At 36.5% G+C, this 17292-nt stretch overlaps 1 protein-coding gene across 5 annotated transcripts in view; it reads left to right on the top strand.

Annotated features, from left to right (window-relative positions):
• The window catches only part of FAR1 (fatty acyl-CoA reductase 1), an 88623-nt gene that overhangs the window by 45290 nt on the left and 26041 nt on the right, over nucleotides 1–17292 (top strand). For 3 of the 5 annotated variants that reach the window (XM_045014738.1, XM_045014737.1, XM_045014741.1), the window contains exons 3-8: nucleotides 1858–2033; nucleotides 4962–5141; nucleotides 13308–13485; nucleotides 14946–14990; nucleotides 15081–15208; nucleotides 15697–15764. In XM_045014738.1, the coding sequence (XP_044870673.1) occupies nucleotides 1858–2033; nucleotides 4962–5141; nucleotides 13308–13485; nucleotides 14946–14990; nucleotides 15081–15208; nucleotides 15697–15764 (775 nt within the window). The remainder of the gene's footprint in view (nucleotides 1–1857; nucleotides 2034–4961; nucleotides 5142–13307; nucleotides 13486–14945; nucleotides 14991–15080; nucleotides 15209–15696; nucleotides 15765–17292) is intronic. The other 2 variants (XM_045014740.1, XM_045014739.1) reach the window with 1 other exon arrangement.

The raw sequence follows: 17292 nt of genomic DNA, 5'->3' as shown, positions 1-17292 counted from the left end.
GTTCAGGAGCATTTAAATCCTAGCCAGATGCTTAGCCACTTCATTGGATTTCATTTACTGTTTCAATTGCCATTTGGTTATAGAAACTAAGGAGTCTTTCCTTTTTTATTCTTTTCAGCTTTACGCTACTACCATGCACTGACCTATATAATGGTATAGACAAGAATAGCAGTTGTGTTTTTAGCTCGAAGAAGTCTCAGATTGACCAAATAGCTTCTGATGTGTCTGTATAAATGTGAAGAACTCAGCACAAAGTTTTATGTCTAGAGCAGTGGTGAGCAACCTGTAGACAATCAGGGTAATCTGATTGCAGGCTGCGAGACATTTTGCTGGCGTTGACCATCTGCGTTGGTCCCTGTGGCTTGCCGCTTCCCACAGCTCCCATTGGCCAGGAACGGCGAACTGCAGCCACTGGGATCAGTGGCGGGCCATGCCTGTGGACAGTCAACATCAGCAAAATACCTCACGGCCTGCAATCAGATTACCCCAATGGGCCACATGGTTCTCGCCACTAGTCTAGAGACGTTCTTTGCTACACAGCATCTGACATCTTTAACTCTGATTTCCAGTAGCACTTTATATGTTCAAAAAGTAGTATTTGAAAAGCATAGACTTCACCATTACTTGTTTTGCAAAATTAGGTGTCTTAGCAAAGTTATCCCCCCTTTTCATAGAAAGTTCAACCTTGAAAGCTCAGTCTTTAAACAACACTTTCAGTAGTAGTAGCTGCTACCTAACTGGAGGCTTCTTTCATTTTTGTTAATGTGATGTTGGATTAAAACATTTTGATATTATGATCTGTTCAAACTGATGTTAATCTAAACTGAACTTCCTGTCTGACTGGGATATTGACGTAAACGCTATGGTTCTGTTGTACTGATACATTAAAACTAACAGCAATGGAAGTTCCACATGCTATGGTTTGTTACCCCTGTAAATTTTCTGGGCATCTAATGGAGGGGAAAAAAGACAAGGATTTTGTATTTGTATGTAATACACCAAATTATATGGTGGTAATCCATGCGATTAAAATACAGATGTGATTAACACATTTATTGTGCCTCTCTAACAGCCTCATTTTTCATCTGCCTACTAAATTGTTGTTTATGGGATTTACTCTGACATTCCAACCCATTGAGCAATCTTAAATCCTCCCGTCTCTTTTGCAACTAACTGCAAGAGAAGTGGGGTTTTTATTCATTCTTTCTCAATTGTGAAATTTTCCCCAGAATGACACCTGGCTTAAGCCCATGGCGTGTGTTCATTCTTGGGTCATCAACACATCTTCTAGACCTAAATGTCATGGGATTAAAGACTGATATCTGGAATCCTCTCACTTCTAGACTGCAGTATTATACAGTGGAAAATGGGGTAAAATGTTTTGCTTTTTAGCCCTGAATGGGCCAGAGATAGTAGACTGTAAGTTGACTATAGCTACTTTAGTTAATTTTTAGATGCTTTTCTATGGCTCTGTTGGAGCCCTGAGCATTTGGACTTGTGGGAGCTTAAGGAGTTTAGCTTTAAGGACAGGAAAAGTAGTTCCAATAAATAAAGTTTAAAAAAATAAAATAAAACATCATGCATGTTCAGTTTTATCATTAACTTGGAATGACCTGCAAAATTCACTGGCTGCTTTGCCAGTTGAATAACTTGCCCGTCCCAACTTGTACTGATATGTGATATGAAATTTTACAATCATATTTTTAATATCCATTATGTTTGAGGGAAGTATAACTCCATGTTATAGGCAGAAAATATTTTTAGTTAATTGCCCCTTTTCCTGCTACATAAAAAAACAACTCATTTCTGAAATCTTTGTGTGAATTTTTATTTTTAGTCCTGATTTTCTTTTGACAGCTCTTTGACAGGTTAAGAGATGAACAGCCTGAATTTAAAGAGAAAATAATAGCAGTTCCTAGTGAACTTACGCAGTCTGAACTGGACCTTAGTGAGCAGGACAAAGAAAAGCTCATAGACTGCATTAATATTGTATTCCATTGTGCTGCTACAGTCAGATTCAATGAAACACTGAGGTGAGTATAAAGCTTGATATGAAAAAAAAAAACCACCCTAATGTAACTTAATTATATTAGTGTATTCCTCAAGGGGACACCAGCTTGAAAATAACATTTATCTGCAAAATTTTATAAACAAACAAAAAAACCCCTTGGTTTTTCCTGAGTTTCACTGCATATAGTCAATTTAATTTTTTTCCTCTGTATAAGGAAACTCCCCAAGAAGGTTTTAACCCTTAGGATTTAAAGAATAAATATAAAGGTCCATCATTGCGGAAAGACCAATATGAAGATTATGCCAGTCCCCAGGCTTAGTACAGGCACAAGGTGTACAGGAAGTTAAGTAATGTTGCTGCTTGTACTGGTCTTGGCACCTTCATGTGTCTTGTGAGCTCCTGCTGTGATGGCTCCTGATATATGTCTAGCTGGTGGATAACAAATAGATGTGGATGGGCTAGAGCAAGATTCATCTGGCTCAGCAGTTGAGCTGAACCACCACCCATTTTATGAACCAGGTCATAAAAAGAGTGCACAGGTATATGTAATTTCATGGTCAGCCTTTTTGGAAGGTAAGGGTGTACTGAGAACAAAAATGTTCTCATTCTGAGAGTATGGGGATAAAATTCTAGCTCTTGCTGCTTCATCTGACAGTGGGGTCAGAGAATCAAATATATGCTAAGGGTGGGTGCAGGGGAAGAGAAGATGTATGTGGTGAGGTGGAAGGAGAAAGTAATGGCAGAGGGGTAGCAATACACATTAGAGGAAGTGTGGGGAGAAATAAGAAATAAGGGGAAGAGTGAGGCGAAAACTACTAGGAAGATTTCTAAAGAGATTGAGGGAAAACTACTGAAAGCTTGAAGAAAAGACTCTTGTAGAAGAAAAGGACTAACAAAAGCAAAAGAGATAAAGTAAGCTTTGGTATATCCATTTTTAGTAGAAATTTTTTTTAATGTTGAAATGTTACAGTACATTTTTGACTTTTATTGCTATATGAGAAATCTCTTCAGGGAGGAGGAGGGAAAGAGACTTAGCTATATAAGAGTGAAAGGCAGGGTTAGGACCCCCTCATTTCTGAGTCCTTGCAAATACTGATCATGGCCCTCTGGGAATGCTACATGATGAAAATGAGCAAACCCCCTTTCTATACTTGCTTCTCACAAATTCTTTTAATTAAGCAGTTCCCTTGTGTCACCAACATAGGAATTAGCTAAAGAGCTAGGTTTACAGAGGCCTTTAGTGGTGAAAAATCCTTCTGGATTGGGGACATAATGCCTCAAGCCTCCTGTAATTTCCACTCTGCTGGCAGGTCTGGAATCTCCTGAAGCAGAACACAAGTGAACGGGGCTGGCTGGGAAGGGCTACTGGAAGTGTGCTGAACTGATATTTCTCTTGGGCAGTCTTCGCTGACAAGTCCCCCTAGGAAGCCCTTGGTCAGAACTTAATTCCCCTGCTGTTGAGTCTCTGCCTCATCTCTCTCCTGCACCCAGAGAGTTGACTCAAGCTCAAAATATTCATCTTCTGAACTAAAAAGCAAGCACAGAACATGTTTGGACTTTGTTTCAGAACTTTTTCCATTTCCTAAGTTAGAAATGCAGGGAATTTTCCATGGGTCAATTCTTTTGGTCTTTTGAAAACGCTGAAGATTGAAGCCAAAATAGGTTATGAAAAAATCTAATACTTGTTAAGATAACATTTAACTTGGTCCTGCTAGTGAAAGCAGGGGGCTGGACTCGACCTTTCAAGGTCCCTTCCAGTTCTAGGAGATAGGTATAGCTCCTATTATTATATTATTATTTATTATTATTTTGTAAAATGATTGTGCTTTTGCTGCAATGGGGTGCAATGTTTGAAAAATTGATATGAGATTACTGAAAAACTCATCTCTATGTAACTCTACTTATGTTAAAGCAAAAAAACCCAAAAAACCCTCAAACTTGTATTCAATGTTAATATAGCACTTTATTCCAACAGAATTTTGACAGCCTTATAAATAGTCCACGTATTACTGAAATGCCACTCAGGGGAGGAAGGCAACAGCCCATAGTAATATAATAGAAATGGAAAGAACACCTTACTTATGTGAAATTTTATAGGTGAAATTTGTGTATCCAGAAAGTCACAGCCCAGATACTAGCTAAATTAAAGTTGGATTCATCCCTAGCCTTTCGGAAAGTGCCATGGAAATTTTAATAAGAAGCAATCAATACCTTGGTATCTTTGGTTGCCTTCCTCTATACAAGACCCCCATGACTAACATAATGCCCATCCTGCCCCCAACCCTCCCCCGCATATCTGGTTATTATCTGAGCACTGACTCAGAAGGGAGAGTTTCACCTATTGACTTGCCAACATGAAGTCTTTGGAGACCTCCCACTGAAGTATTGACCAGGGCAGATCTTGCCCAGCTTGATGTGTTAACTGCCTGATGTGGATGGCTCTGCAGGTTTATATATGAATATCTATTGATACCGGGTTAGACACTTTGTGTGAGGGTGAGAGGTGAAGGAAGCAAGAGAGTCTAGCATTATAGATTGTCATATACACATTTTTCACTCCCTTGTTTTTAGTTGAGAAGGATTTTATTTTAGGAAAATAAAGAAGTTTAATAACTTGACTAGAGTGTATGCTATGTAAGCAGAGGAATTTTTTTTTAGATGGTACACAAGGATAGAACTAAAAACAGTGGCATGAAATTAGTGAAAACTAGACTGAGTACTTAGAAACTTCCATATTATGGGTTCTAAGACTGGAACAGTCTTACAAGGAAAGTGGTGCAAGCCATTTCTAGGGACACCTAAAAATCAACTGGACAAGATGTGGGAAAATGTTATGTCTGCATTGGTAGGGGGATGTGAATAGATGACCACATGAGACTTTTCACCTCAATTTATGATTCTCTGACATGATTACTCTTACTCATCTTCATTTGTTTATTTTCTTTAACAGAGATGCTGTTCAGTTAAATGTGATTGCCACACAACAGCTCGTCATCTTGGCCCAGCGAATGAAGAATTTGGAGGTGTTCATGCATGTTTCAACAGCATATGCTTATTGCAATCGAAAGCACATTGAAGAAATCATATATCCACCCCCTGTTGACCCCAAGAAACTGATAGGTTCTTTAGAGTATGTTTTGAATCTTTATAGTTTTTTCCTGACTAATCCACACCCACTTGCTGTTCTCTTTTCCAGTATTATTACACATTGATAAAAGGCTTTGAAAAGCATAATATAAAAAAACTACAACACGGGTGAGGCAATTATCTCCATTTTACAGATGAGGAAACTAAGGTATAGGAAGGTCGTGACTTATTTTAGATCACTTACTCAAGAATTGAGAGAAATGTCTGTTTTTCCATACAGAGTACTACCTCCTCGAAGCCAAATGATAAATATTGAATATCTCAAACTAAACATACAATTAGATGCCAAAAGTTAAAACTTTCTAAAGCTCTAGCAACCCTATAAAACCCCCTCAAGCAATCCTAATAAAAAGATAGTGTCTATTATTTAGCAATTCAGTATAAAGTTAAATGTCTATACTCTAGCATGTAAACATAAAATATAGCAAAACTTAAAGTTCAAACCAAACAAATCTTTGTTTTCCTAAAGCCATGCAACTTTAGAATACTTTAAACTTCAGTTTCCAATTCACTAAGGCATCATCTCGTTAAAAGAAATTGAAGATCAGTGGGGTTTTTTTTTGTATTTGAAATAAGAGTAGTTTTTAAAAAAAATCAAATTTGGACTCAAGAATTGAACCTGGCCATGAATGGTTGTAGTGATGGGCAAGTGTGACCGAAGGGTAACCTCTTGCTCTTTGTATTAGAACCTCTTGATGTCAGAAATAGCCAAAACTAAACTTGTTCTTCATTAATCCCTTGCTGTTTTTCTGACTACTCTGAGGGGATAGCTGGAGAGCAGACAGACAGAGCCCCCTTCCAATTGTGAAAATACAGTATACTTCCTGCCCAACAAACTTCAATGAATAAAACAAAACTATATGAAGGGTAAACTCCCTCTGACTCAGATGTGTGGTATAGTTGTGGCAAATACAGTAAAGTTTGAGACCTAGCATCAAGTCGGAAAAGCAGTAAACAAGCCAAAACTAGCTGCCCATCTGTAAGGTGCACAAAAGATTTCATTTAGCCAACTGTAACTAGTCCTAGGTTCTAGTGGGTTAATCTTCTGAAGCTGCTGCAGAGGATAGACAAAAAGCTTGAGTGAGTTGGAATAAAACGTAAGGTTTAGTAGCCTGGATTTCAGTAGGGGAGAAAAGAGAATCTGATTCTAGTAAAGAGAATAAAGAATACCCATGGATAGTAATTAAAGGGACATCCGTGTAATAAATTTCACAAAGGTGTAATTTTTGCTGTATGTAACCTCAGATTACTGTAACAAATATTGAAGATAAATTTGAGTTTTTCTTGACCATTTTCACTGTTTACTTCTACAATAAATGTAGGTCCAAAAAGATTTCAAGTTGATATCTTTCCTCAAAGTAATTTCAAGAATTGTAACTGCCCTTGACTCCCCTATCAATTTTTGTGGCAATTTTTCTCTTTAAGGTAACTGTCCAAATTTTTTTTTTTTATTAGGTTCTAATTAATTGGATCTCAACTTGATCTCTTAAATGTAAAGTGGCGGATGATGGTGGGTAGAATATGAGCCTTTCAAAAAGGCTGTCTGTTATGGCAGAAGTAATAGAAATAATAAATATAGTGTAGGAAAACTTTTTTCACAGGAATGCATTTGCCATTTTTCTTATTTTGGAGCATCAAGAAACACTTGTAGAAATTCTCAGATTTTTTTTTTATGAATCTGAAGGCATGGATTAACTGTGCTGTGAATACTTCATAGACAAAGTTAGGGGTTGGATAGTCTGTTTAGCACTTGATTGAAAGGCTATTGGATCAGAGTTCAGACAAGCATGCACTTAAATGCAGAAATAAGACACTGCTTTCTACTGCAGCTTTGCTGGATTTTGTCCAAGTAACTAGAAGCCTGGGTAATGAAAGATTGTGAATCCTTTTTGAAGTAAGTTGATTGCGTGCATTATTGGGCTAATCTGAAGCTACAGATAAAAGTACTATGTATTAACCCGATAACATAAGGACAGACAGGATATGGATAATTGAGTTACGAAATTAGAAATTTAGCTTTACCAACTAGAAAAAACTAAATATATCTAAATGATCACTGTACTCTCTTTGCACTAACTTCCTCTGTAAAATCAGAGTCTTGAAATGAGCTTAATCCTCACATCAGTTTATAGAAGTTGACTATTTGGGAGCTTACACATGGAAGTGTAGAATTACTTTTTTAAATTTTTTAACTGCCTATACAGGGAAGAAGGTGTTGGGCTGGTAGGAATCTAGCATGTAACTAATTTAATGTGTGAAAAACTTGGCAAAACTAAAAGCTGGTTGAGTGGGGAAAGACTTTTTTTATTTTAATAACTGATAAGGGTCTTGTGTAAGGCAACATATGTTGTGGCATCACAAGTGACTGCATAATTAGTATTAACAACAGTTATCAAAATGTTGTATAAATCTTTCTTCCTTAAGACCCAAACAGGGGTCTTCAGTGCCCAGGTAGAATAGGTAAGACCTCAGTGTTAAGTTACCATGAAAAAGTCCTCTATAGAACACATTTTAATGATACTCCATTATCTATCTTAAAGAATTAAGGCCTGAATTGAATTTCACAGAATTTGAACCTGTTTCCAGAAGCCTAAATATTTCAAAGCTGATGCTTAGGTTTCATGAATAAATATATGCATCTAAAGTGAAAAGAAGGCAGCATCAGAATATGGGAGGGATATTGAGAGAGATGAAATGTATTTCTGGTTCTGCTGCTGCTTTTGTGTGACCATGACGATGTATGTTAGCCTTTCAATGCCTCAGTTTCCCCAGCTGTATACTGGTCATGATACTACATCGGTGAGGTAGGAATTATGATGCTTGGCCTTTTGTAGAATGCTTTGAAATGCTCAGATGAGAGATGCTGTACAAGCATGGTGGGAAAAAATGGTATTAAAAATTATTTACTTTCCCTTTTTAAAAATAAACATTTAATTTTTAATTTGAAATTATTACTGCCAATTTGTTGTAATATTTTTAAAAGCACAAATCAAAAAAAGAAAAATTAAGCAGTACAATGTTTGCTACTGACCTTGTAAAGAAAGTCATACTGCTGAACTGGTGATAGTCACTCGGCACCTGAAATTACAGTTAGTTGAAATGCTAAACCTGTTTTTTACAGTAGTGTTCTCTTCTGCAAGGGCAGAGAGAATATTCTTCATTTCAGTTTATGCAACTACTTCAGTTTCATGACCAATTGATTCAAAATTAAGAAACGGAGTGATTGAGAATCAAAAAAGGTAGGAAAGCTTTTTTCTCTTAGTCTGTGCATAAAACAGAGGTGTGAAAGGATGAGATCTCCTAGTGCTGAAGTGTTTCTAGTCACCTCAAGAATCAATTCAATTTACTAACTACAGATCATCTTTTCTTTTTTAATAATCAATTTTAAATGCAAAACATATTTTAATAAATTTTGTTCTTAGGTACCCGGTGCATTTGATGTTGTTTATTAAATACATAATTTTAAAATGTTGTTGTTTGTACATTTTAACTGAATTTTACTTTCTATCCAAATGGAGTTTGACACAAGTCAGGAGTTTATTTTAAAAAATTGAATAAATAGAAAATGATGAATGATGCATTTCTTAACATGATAAAATAAAGTAAAAATTAAGACAGACTAAATGTATATTAAACTATATAATTTCTTAAAATATGGAGTTAAATGTAAGGTATCCTGGTAATCAAAAAGTAACAAAATTTTTATAAAGGCTATAGTTAATTGCAAATCTCATTTTAATGATTACCAACCAGGAGACTAAACATTCTTTTAGGGTAAATAACTAAATTCAAATGCAAAACAAGATTAAAATCAATTTAAATCAAGGTTTCCTACTTACTGATTTAAACCATAATTAAAATTGGTGACTTAAATCACTTTAATTTTAAATCCTTTCACCCTGTGTACCAAATGCATGTCAAAATGAATACTGTGTGCATTTGGTACTTTTTCTAATAAATAACTTCCTTCATTTTTAATGTTAGTGTTGGGTAATCCTGTTGCCAGATGTCATTCTGTATAAAGGGGAGTTACTCCCATGTTCCTGAGACTGGTGCTCAGAGGCTTAGACATAAGTACCTCTCCTTGTGATAGCTATTTAAATGTGGAAGTAACTCAGCAACCTCTTGATGTGTTAGATGTTGGGACTATGTAAATAAAAACACTTCTTGTGTGAAATACAGTAGAAATTGCTTATTCAAAGCATAAGAAGTCTAAGCATTGCGTGGCTTGGAAGGAAGGAGAATGCGTTATTTTTCAAGATAAATTTAGGAACATACCACCACAAAAAAAAATAGTTCCATGCTTCACTGCAGTGTATGTTACATTCCACCAGCTGCCACAACCCCTAGTTTGGTTGGAACCTAACCACTTGATGATACTAAGCCAGCACAAGTGTCACACAATCTCTGGCCTTTTTTGATGTGTGACTCTTCTGGAAAATATCTGGAATACTCACATCAAATGGATTAGATCAGATTATCATTTCGGCTTTATAGCACATGCATATGTGCTCCTCAGGTAATCAACTAGAACTATAGATGGGTACGTTAAAGAATAATTTATCCCTTTCTTTGTTTGGCACCCAGAACAAGATACTTAGTTAACAGCACACTTATAAATCTATAACTAGTTATGGGAGTTATATATTGGTTGAAAATCATGTTTTTCAGAAATGCAGAGCTAGAAACCAATTCCTTTACTGTTACTTGAGTATTGTTGGTAGAGGAGGACTCAGTGTAATTTCTGCTGGTCTGCTACTGCATATAAACACTGTCTGAAAACCTGGACAATTGCCTGCAGAATTCAGCTGAAGGACAAACTTGGGGATGTGGAGAAAAGCACTGGGGGTGTTGAAAAAGGGAAAAGGATATGGGGTCATTTGACTGGCAGTGCAACATGCTCTCCTATGCGTGCATACTGCAAATGTGCTCTAGTGGATGTGGGTCAAGGAGTGAGTAGCTTTTTGACGGCTGCTTGAATGTACAGCAGGCACTAATGTGGGTACAGGAGTAGTTCATGTAAATTGGGCTGAAAGTGAAGGCAGCAACCAGGGAACCTGCAGCACTCAGTGACTCCACAAGAACACCACAGACTCACTGAGACAGTCCTGGTTCAAACTGTGTGTGGCCTACTAGTGAATGGGAAACAGAAGCAGGGCCACAAAACACAGGAAAAGGTATAAAAGTTGGTTCTTTTTAAAAAAATAAAAAAACCCTAAATAGGTGCTAAACAAATAAGATGGAAGAAAATGGACCAAAAAACATTGGCAGCCATTGTTCTGTGACATGGTGCAGAGAAACATGCATCCAAAAGATCTGTAAGCAGGGGATGGGCTGTGAGCCGCTTGTTAATAAGCCTGTGCTACCATAATTTCCCTTAGAAACGTTACTTGTGGTTTTCTCTCCAGGTCCCTCCCCTGAAGGAAGGGTGGTATCCCATTTGTGCAGTATGCTGTTACAGTGCAAGAATCTTCAGGACTAGGTTAAGTTTAAAAAACAGGGGAAGCATTCAGATGAAGTAAAGGGTTGGAAAATAAGGATGAGATTCCCCTGATGCGTGTGCAGCTCTCATTAAATATATTAGGGGTTTGCATGTGTACATGGCAAGGCAGAATTTGGGCCCAAGTGTGGCGGGATTGCTACCTTTTCAGTGCTCGCTGCAAAGACAAGAGCTGGAGAGCACTGCATATAAAAGCATGGGAAGGGATCTTTATGGGCTAAACTAAGTTGTAGTTTACTGTAACTTTCTGTCCCGCACCTTGAAAAACATTTAAAATGCACCAAATTAGGTTCCCTTTAGATTGCTTTATTTTTTTAACCCTCTGTAGATCCAGGCCTACCTACTAAAGTGTGAATTACATACACCCTTGCACATCATATCTGGATTTGATTCACTAAATGTAAGGGGACCTAAATTGTAACTAATACTAAGGAGCCAGAAGAGAAGGGTAAAGCAAGAGGAGTGTGTACAGAAAAGGCCTTAAACATCTTTTTTCCTAGTCTAAAAAGAGTGTTCAGTGTTTTAAGTGTTGTTTAAATGTTCTGTGGCCTTTTTTGTACAGTGGTCCCTTCTCTGGCTCAAAATTTATGGAAAACCTGATGTAAACAGCTTTTAATACCTTTTAAAAACATGATAGCTGGTTATGGTCTCCCCTGATTTTGCCAAAACTAGCTGATTTTTAAAGGTGTTTAAAACTCGTTTTTAATAGATACCAATATATTCAGCAAGTCTAGACAAGGTGTAAGAAGTAGTCTATTTCAGTTTTCACCTTCTAAATGTTTAGTATGTAACTTACACCATTTTAGGCTCCCTTGTAAGGTGATCTAAGTAGGTGTAAGGAAGCTTTCAGGCCTTGTCTACACGCACACAGTTGCACCGGTTTAACTAAAGGCGTGTCTTTTTAAATTTTTTAAAAATTGATTTAATTTAAACTGGTAATACTTCTATGCTCAGACAGGCCTTCATTACACACCAACTAACATGACTTCTCTCAGTTTGAGCCTATGCCTATAGGAGGGTTTTTCACCTTGCTCATTATGTTATTTGGAAAAACTATGTTTAACATCATCTTGGAAGAGCCAAGAAAATTGGGAAATAACTTAACGTATATAGCTGGCATGTAGCAGAAAATGTAAACATTAAATGAGAAGGGGGTAGGCAGAAAAGTGGCAATATAAAATCTTGAAGATGGCAGTCTCGTCATTAGCCATAACTAATGGGCCAAGTCCACTAATTGTGTATCAAATATGCACTGTCCCCTCACTTCTTTTTTTTTTAAATATGGTATGAATTAATGCACTACAGAAAAATGGGGGAGAATTAATTGTGAATTGATATGTGTTAAAAAGTATGTTTTGCTTTTATTTTAAACCAAGTTTGCAAGCAGTTCTGGGATTTTACTGGATATTATTTTATTTTGTCTATCAATTTTTGTGTTGCAATTGAACTTCTGGAAATGTGGTGGTGCACAGTACATTCAGTTGTGGGTTTTCTTGTGCAGTGATCTGTTGCTTTTGAGAAATCTTGTATTGATCAGAGATCAATTTTGTATCCATTTTCTTTTTATATTGCCATTTAATAATTCCTGTAAATTCTTCTTCCTTCAAAAATAACCCTTCAGATTTTTAACACAATTCACAAAATAAACTTTTATTTAGCACATTGCAATGTTTCTAAACATAAAGGGGTTGGTCTGTGTAAGAAAACTTTAACCTGAATAACTAAATAAGCTACACCAGTGCAAGCCCTTATTTTTAGACACACTTGCAGGTTTAAATTGCTTGTACCCATGTTGCTTTGAGATAAGTGATTTTTTTTTAAATCTGTTTTTAAGTGTAGTGGGTTTTAAATCAATTTAGCCTTATTGGTGCAAGATTTCTAATATAGACCAGCCCTTAGTCTCCTGAAATTGACATCAAACTCTTCTTTCAGTACAGTTCTTCCACACTTTACTCACCTCCAGTCTGAGAGAGCTGTTTATTAAACAGAGTGAGCATTAAGGGCTAAATACTGTTAGTGTTCAACTGTTATTTTTTGCTTCTAATGAGATCAGGCTTTGGCTTCTAAATAAAGGAAACTGTTTCTCATAAGTGAAATCTGAGGGAGTTGTACAGATTGCAGAACTGAGCTTGGTGTAAATTGTCTGCAGAACGTCACTATTGTACAACCTACATATATGTGCTTGCATACCAGCGTCAAAAGTGCTGATTTATCTGAGGACTGATTTTTCAGAGGTGCTATGCTTGTTAGCTTTTGTGCAAAATGGTGCTACGCATCTCTGAAAATCAGGCTATTGGGTTTTAAAATTCATTGATGATCTGGTATTGGACACTAGGGCTGTTACAGAGCTTTGGAGTGGCAGTATTAAATTACTTCCAAAGCTTTTCCTAATGCAACTTGTAAAACTTACCAATAAACACTACAGCAAAATTCCTTGCTTTACTGTGTTTATGCCATTCTTTGTCTACATTGCTTCTGTGGAACTTTACAGCTTCAGTTTCTTATGATTGTTGCTTTGAAATAAATGAGGCAGTCATAAGCATTTTTTTCTTGATAAGTTTGTTTTTAATTTCTCTGCTTTCTTTCAGACTTATGTACTCCTTTTAAGTGAATTGTACAGTATTTAAATTGTCCTTTTTGATTCTTTAGGTGGATGGATGATGGTCTAGTGAATGACATTACTCCAAAACTGATAGGAGACAGACCTAATACTTACACATATACAAAAGCCTTAGCAGAATATGTTGTGCAGCAGGAAGGTGCAAAATTAAACATAGCCATTATACGGCCGTCAATTGTTGGTGCCAGCTGGAAGGAGCCTTTCCCTGTAAGTCTTTTTGAGCCTCCCTCTGAATATTCTACAATCCATGTTTCTTGACCTGTAACCTATGCATGCATCCTTGATAGCCTATGTTGCTAGGGATCTAGTTCAGAAGTCTATAGAAATCCAAGTTGAAACTTAGTCACTTGTGGATAGCAAACTGAGTTACAAATCTGCCTAATTTGGTTGACAGCTTTCTGTGTGTAGGTTTTTGTATAAGAAACCCATAGATTTAAAGGATAAATTACTCTGACCTCTGGATTGTATGGGCCTATCAAGCGAATTAAGAAATATTTGTTAAAACGCAGGAAGGGTATATTAAGTTCGAACTACTGGAGTGAATATGATGCTTTCCTAAAGTGATATTTTACACACACACACACACACACACACACTCTCTCTCTCTCTCTCTCTCTCTCTCTCTCTCTCTCTCTCTCATATATATATATATATTCATATATATATATATATATTCATATATATTTATATATATATATATATTTATATATATATATATATTTATATATATATCCAGAACTGTTTCTGATAAGGAGACTAAATAGTGTAGCCTTGAGGAAAGTAGTTTTGACTTCAGTGAGTTTCTGTGTATCTATAAAGAACTGAAGTTTCTCTCATCAGTTAGTTCCCATGACTTCTAAGTGACTAAAACACATGCAAAACTAAAGCCTTGATCTTTTATTTTTCTTTGCCACATTTGTGCTTCCTGATCCTGGAGATGCCTTTACTGACCCATTTCCCCTTCAACTTGCAACAGAAACTGGGGATTAACAGAGCACAGAGATGCCCTGGAGCGCCCCCTGTTCATAGCCACCCTACATGACAGCCATAGGAAAGGGAGTGTTTTAGATGTTGCTTTAGCAGCTGAATGCTATCTGACATTTCTCCCAATCTGGGCTAGTCCTTTTGTGACTAGTTTTGGGGCTGTTTTCCTAACTCAGGAGAATCTTTCTCAAGCTCTTACAGATCACCAAAATCAGAATTGTCCTTCCTTTTGGTACTGAATGTAGGCATTTAAAATTGAGACTCCTCTAGAAAGTGGAAGAAATCTAATAAGGGACAGCAAAATTGTTTATCTACTTCTCAGGTCAAAGTATGTCTTGACTTTATAGCTGCTGTTAGGAAACTTCCTTCAAACTGTAAACGTGTGTTACAAAATTATTTTAATCCCACCATTTATTTGGAAAGAAATGAATACACAGCAGCTCATTTTGAGGAGCTAGTTAAATTGCGTGTGGCTCTTCTGCTGGAGGAGTTGTAGCTGTTAATTAAATGCTGTCACAGGTATGCAAACTGAAAGTACCTTTTATATTTGAAACAAAAGTAGGAGTGAGGAAGTAAAATGTTGTCTCCTTTAAATTGTGACAGTAAATGTTTGTCAAATACAAACTCTATGTTGAACTCAGTAAACTTCTACTGAAATTGCTTTTGGTTTCTTTACACAATAGGGATGGATTGATAACTTTAATGGGCCCAGTGGTCTTTTTATTGCGGTAAGTAAACATTTTAATACAACTGTCTTTGAAAGGAAACACATTACTTGAAATGTTTTATTGGTGTCTCTTCTGTTTTTGTTATTTAAGGCAGGAAAAGGAATTCTTCGAACAATGAGAGCCTCCAACAGTGCAGTTGCAGATCTTGTTCCAGTAGATGTAGTTGTCAACACAACACTGGCTGCAGCTTGGTATTCTGGAGTTAATAGGTATAGCAGGTGACAATGCAGTTCATTTTTAATTAGCCCCAAAAGTGGTTGTGTGATGTTTTTATAAACCTAACCATCTATTAACTGCTCGTCTATAGTTTGCTTTTCCCACACTATTATGGAATTTAGGATTCACCATATTAGCCCATTAAGCAAATGGCCAGTATCTGATAATGTGTTTAGTCAGTTGTGCAATACTGTAGATGAGGGGGAAATTCCTTCCTGATCCTTATAGCTGTCAGTTTAAATTATAAATATTAGAGTTGAAGCTTAAATATTTGTTTCATGAGAGAGAGAGGAATTATTACAACAGCTGTTGGGAAGAAAAATACTTGAAGTATGGAGATAAAATTAAGGTGATTAGATTGGTCCCCCCCCCTTATCCAAACTCCAGAATTCAGGGGACAAGACTGATTTGGATAAATAATTCTGGTTTGGGCTATTGTGTACCAAATTTTAATTTATTTTTAATTAATTATATGTGATGGTTTTTTCAGACCAAGAAACATCATGGTGTACAATTGCACAACAGGTGGCACCAATCCTTTCCACTGGGGTGAAGTTGGTATGCTGTGTTCTTTCTATACGTGTTCTCTGTAAACTTCAATAGAAATTTTTTTATTGAATAATAAAAGGCCCAAAATGTGGCCGTTAGATAATGTGTATTTTTATAAAGCCCTTGTATCAACTTTAGTAACTTCTCTGAAAGGACTTGAGAGCACGGATTTTAAAATGTTAGCATTTTTATAATCCGAAATTCAGCTGTCATACCTCTCAACTTTGCAATGTGTTCTATCACTTTTTAATTTTATCCTCTGTTCCCTGTTTCTTCCCCCTCCATTCACTGTTTATTTTCCTGGTAGTAGCTCTTCCCAGTCCCACCTTCATCTGAAATGTGGAAGTCCTACAGCTTTCCTAATAGTTCCCACAACCTAATCTGCCTGCAGTTCGTGGGTAGAGTGAGTAAAGCACTGATCACAGGGAGCAGTAGAGACCCCATGATGTTGGCAAGGTATTCACCGCTGGGTTTAGCGGCAGTCTAGCTAAACGCATCTAGAACTTCTTGTTCTGTGTCTGTACAGTGCCTACCACAGTGGGGTCCTGGTTCATGACTTATAAGCACTACAGTAATACAAGTAACAAATAATAGAACAATAGTCCAAAAGTGAGATGGATTTTGCACAGAGCAGCACACTTGAGAGGTATGATGGCAACTTTGCTTTTGAGTAGTCAGATTGATGTAGTTATTGTTTTTACCTTTAGGTAGTTACATGAGGTATCAAATACAGAAAAATAATCCTTAAATTTGGCCACCTATTTTCAACTCTTAACATACTTTGAATTAGTCTAATCTGTTTCTGCAGTATTTTAATATTAGACATATAATGTTTGTTTTCTTATATGAAAATGTAAGATTTCTAACATTTTAATGCATATGTTTTTATCTTTATGATCAGAAGTTTTAATAGGTTTGGAATATATTTATTCCAAATATTTATATATTTCATTTCACAGACTGCCCTGTAGCTAGTTTAAAATTAGTTCTAAGGATTTTCTATGTACTGAGTTTGTTCTTATTTATGCAGTTTCACACACACACACACACACACACACACACACACACACACACACACACACACACACACACACACACACACACACACACACACACACACACACACACACACACACACACCCTCTCTGAGTATATATAAATAAATAAAAACATTTCGACCATTTAATCTTCCAAGCAAATTGGTTGGAGAACTACTGGTTCTTAGTTAAATCACAATTTACTTTGGTTCCTTGGAGAAAATGTGTTCTTACCACAATGTGAAAAATATGGGAGATGTTTAGAAAGCTGAAGTAAATATGCATGTACCTTCTTAAGGGCCCAATCCTGCATGTCTTTCACAGCTGAAGTTCCTGTTGACCTCAGTGAGTGTTGGATGTGCAAGAAATGCAGAATAAAACCCTAATACAGGTTTTTTCTTTAAATGTTTAAGAAGTGAACCATTTGTTAAAATGTCTTTTGAAATGCAGATCAAATGTTTAGAAATGCCTATGATATGATTAAAAGGAAGGTTAAAATA

The sequence above is a fragment of the Mauremys mutica genome, chromosome 4 (assembly GCF_020497125.1).
Source record: "Mauremys mutica isolate MM-2020 ecotype Southern chromosome 4, ASM2049712v1, whole genome shotgun sequence".
NCBI classification, from domain to species: Eukaryota; Metazoa; Chordata; order Testudines; family Geoemydidae; genus Mauremys; species Mauremys mutica.
Note: the sequence above shows the minus strand (reverse complement) of the source record. Positions and strands in the feature narration are given on the sequence as shown.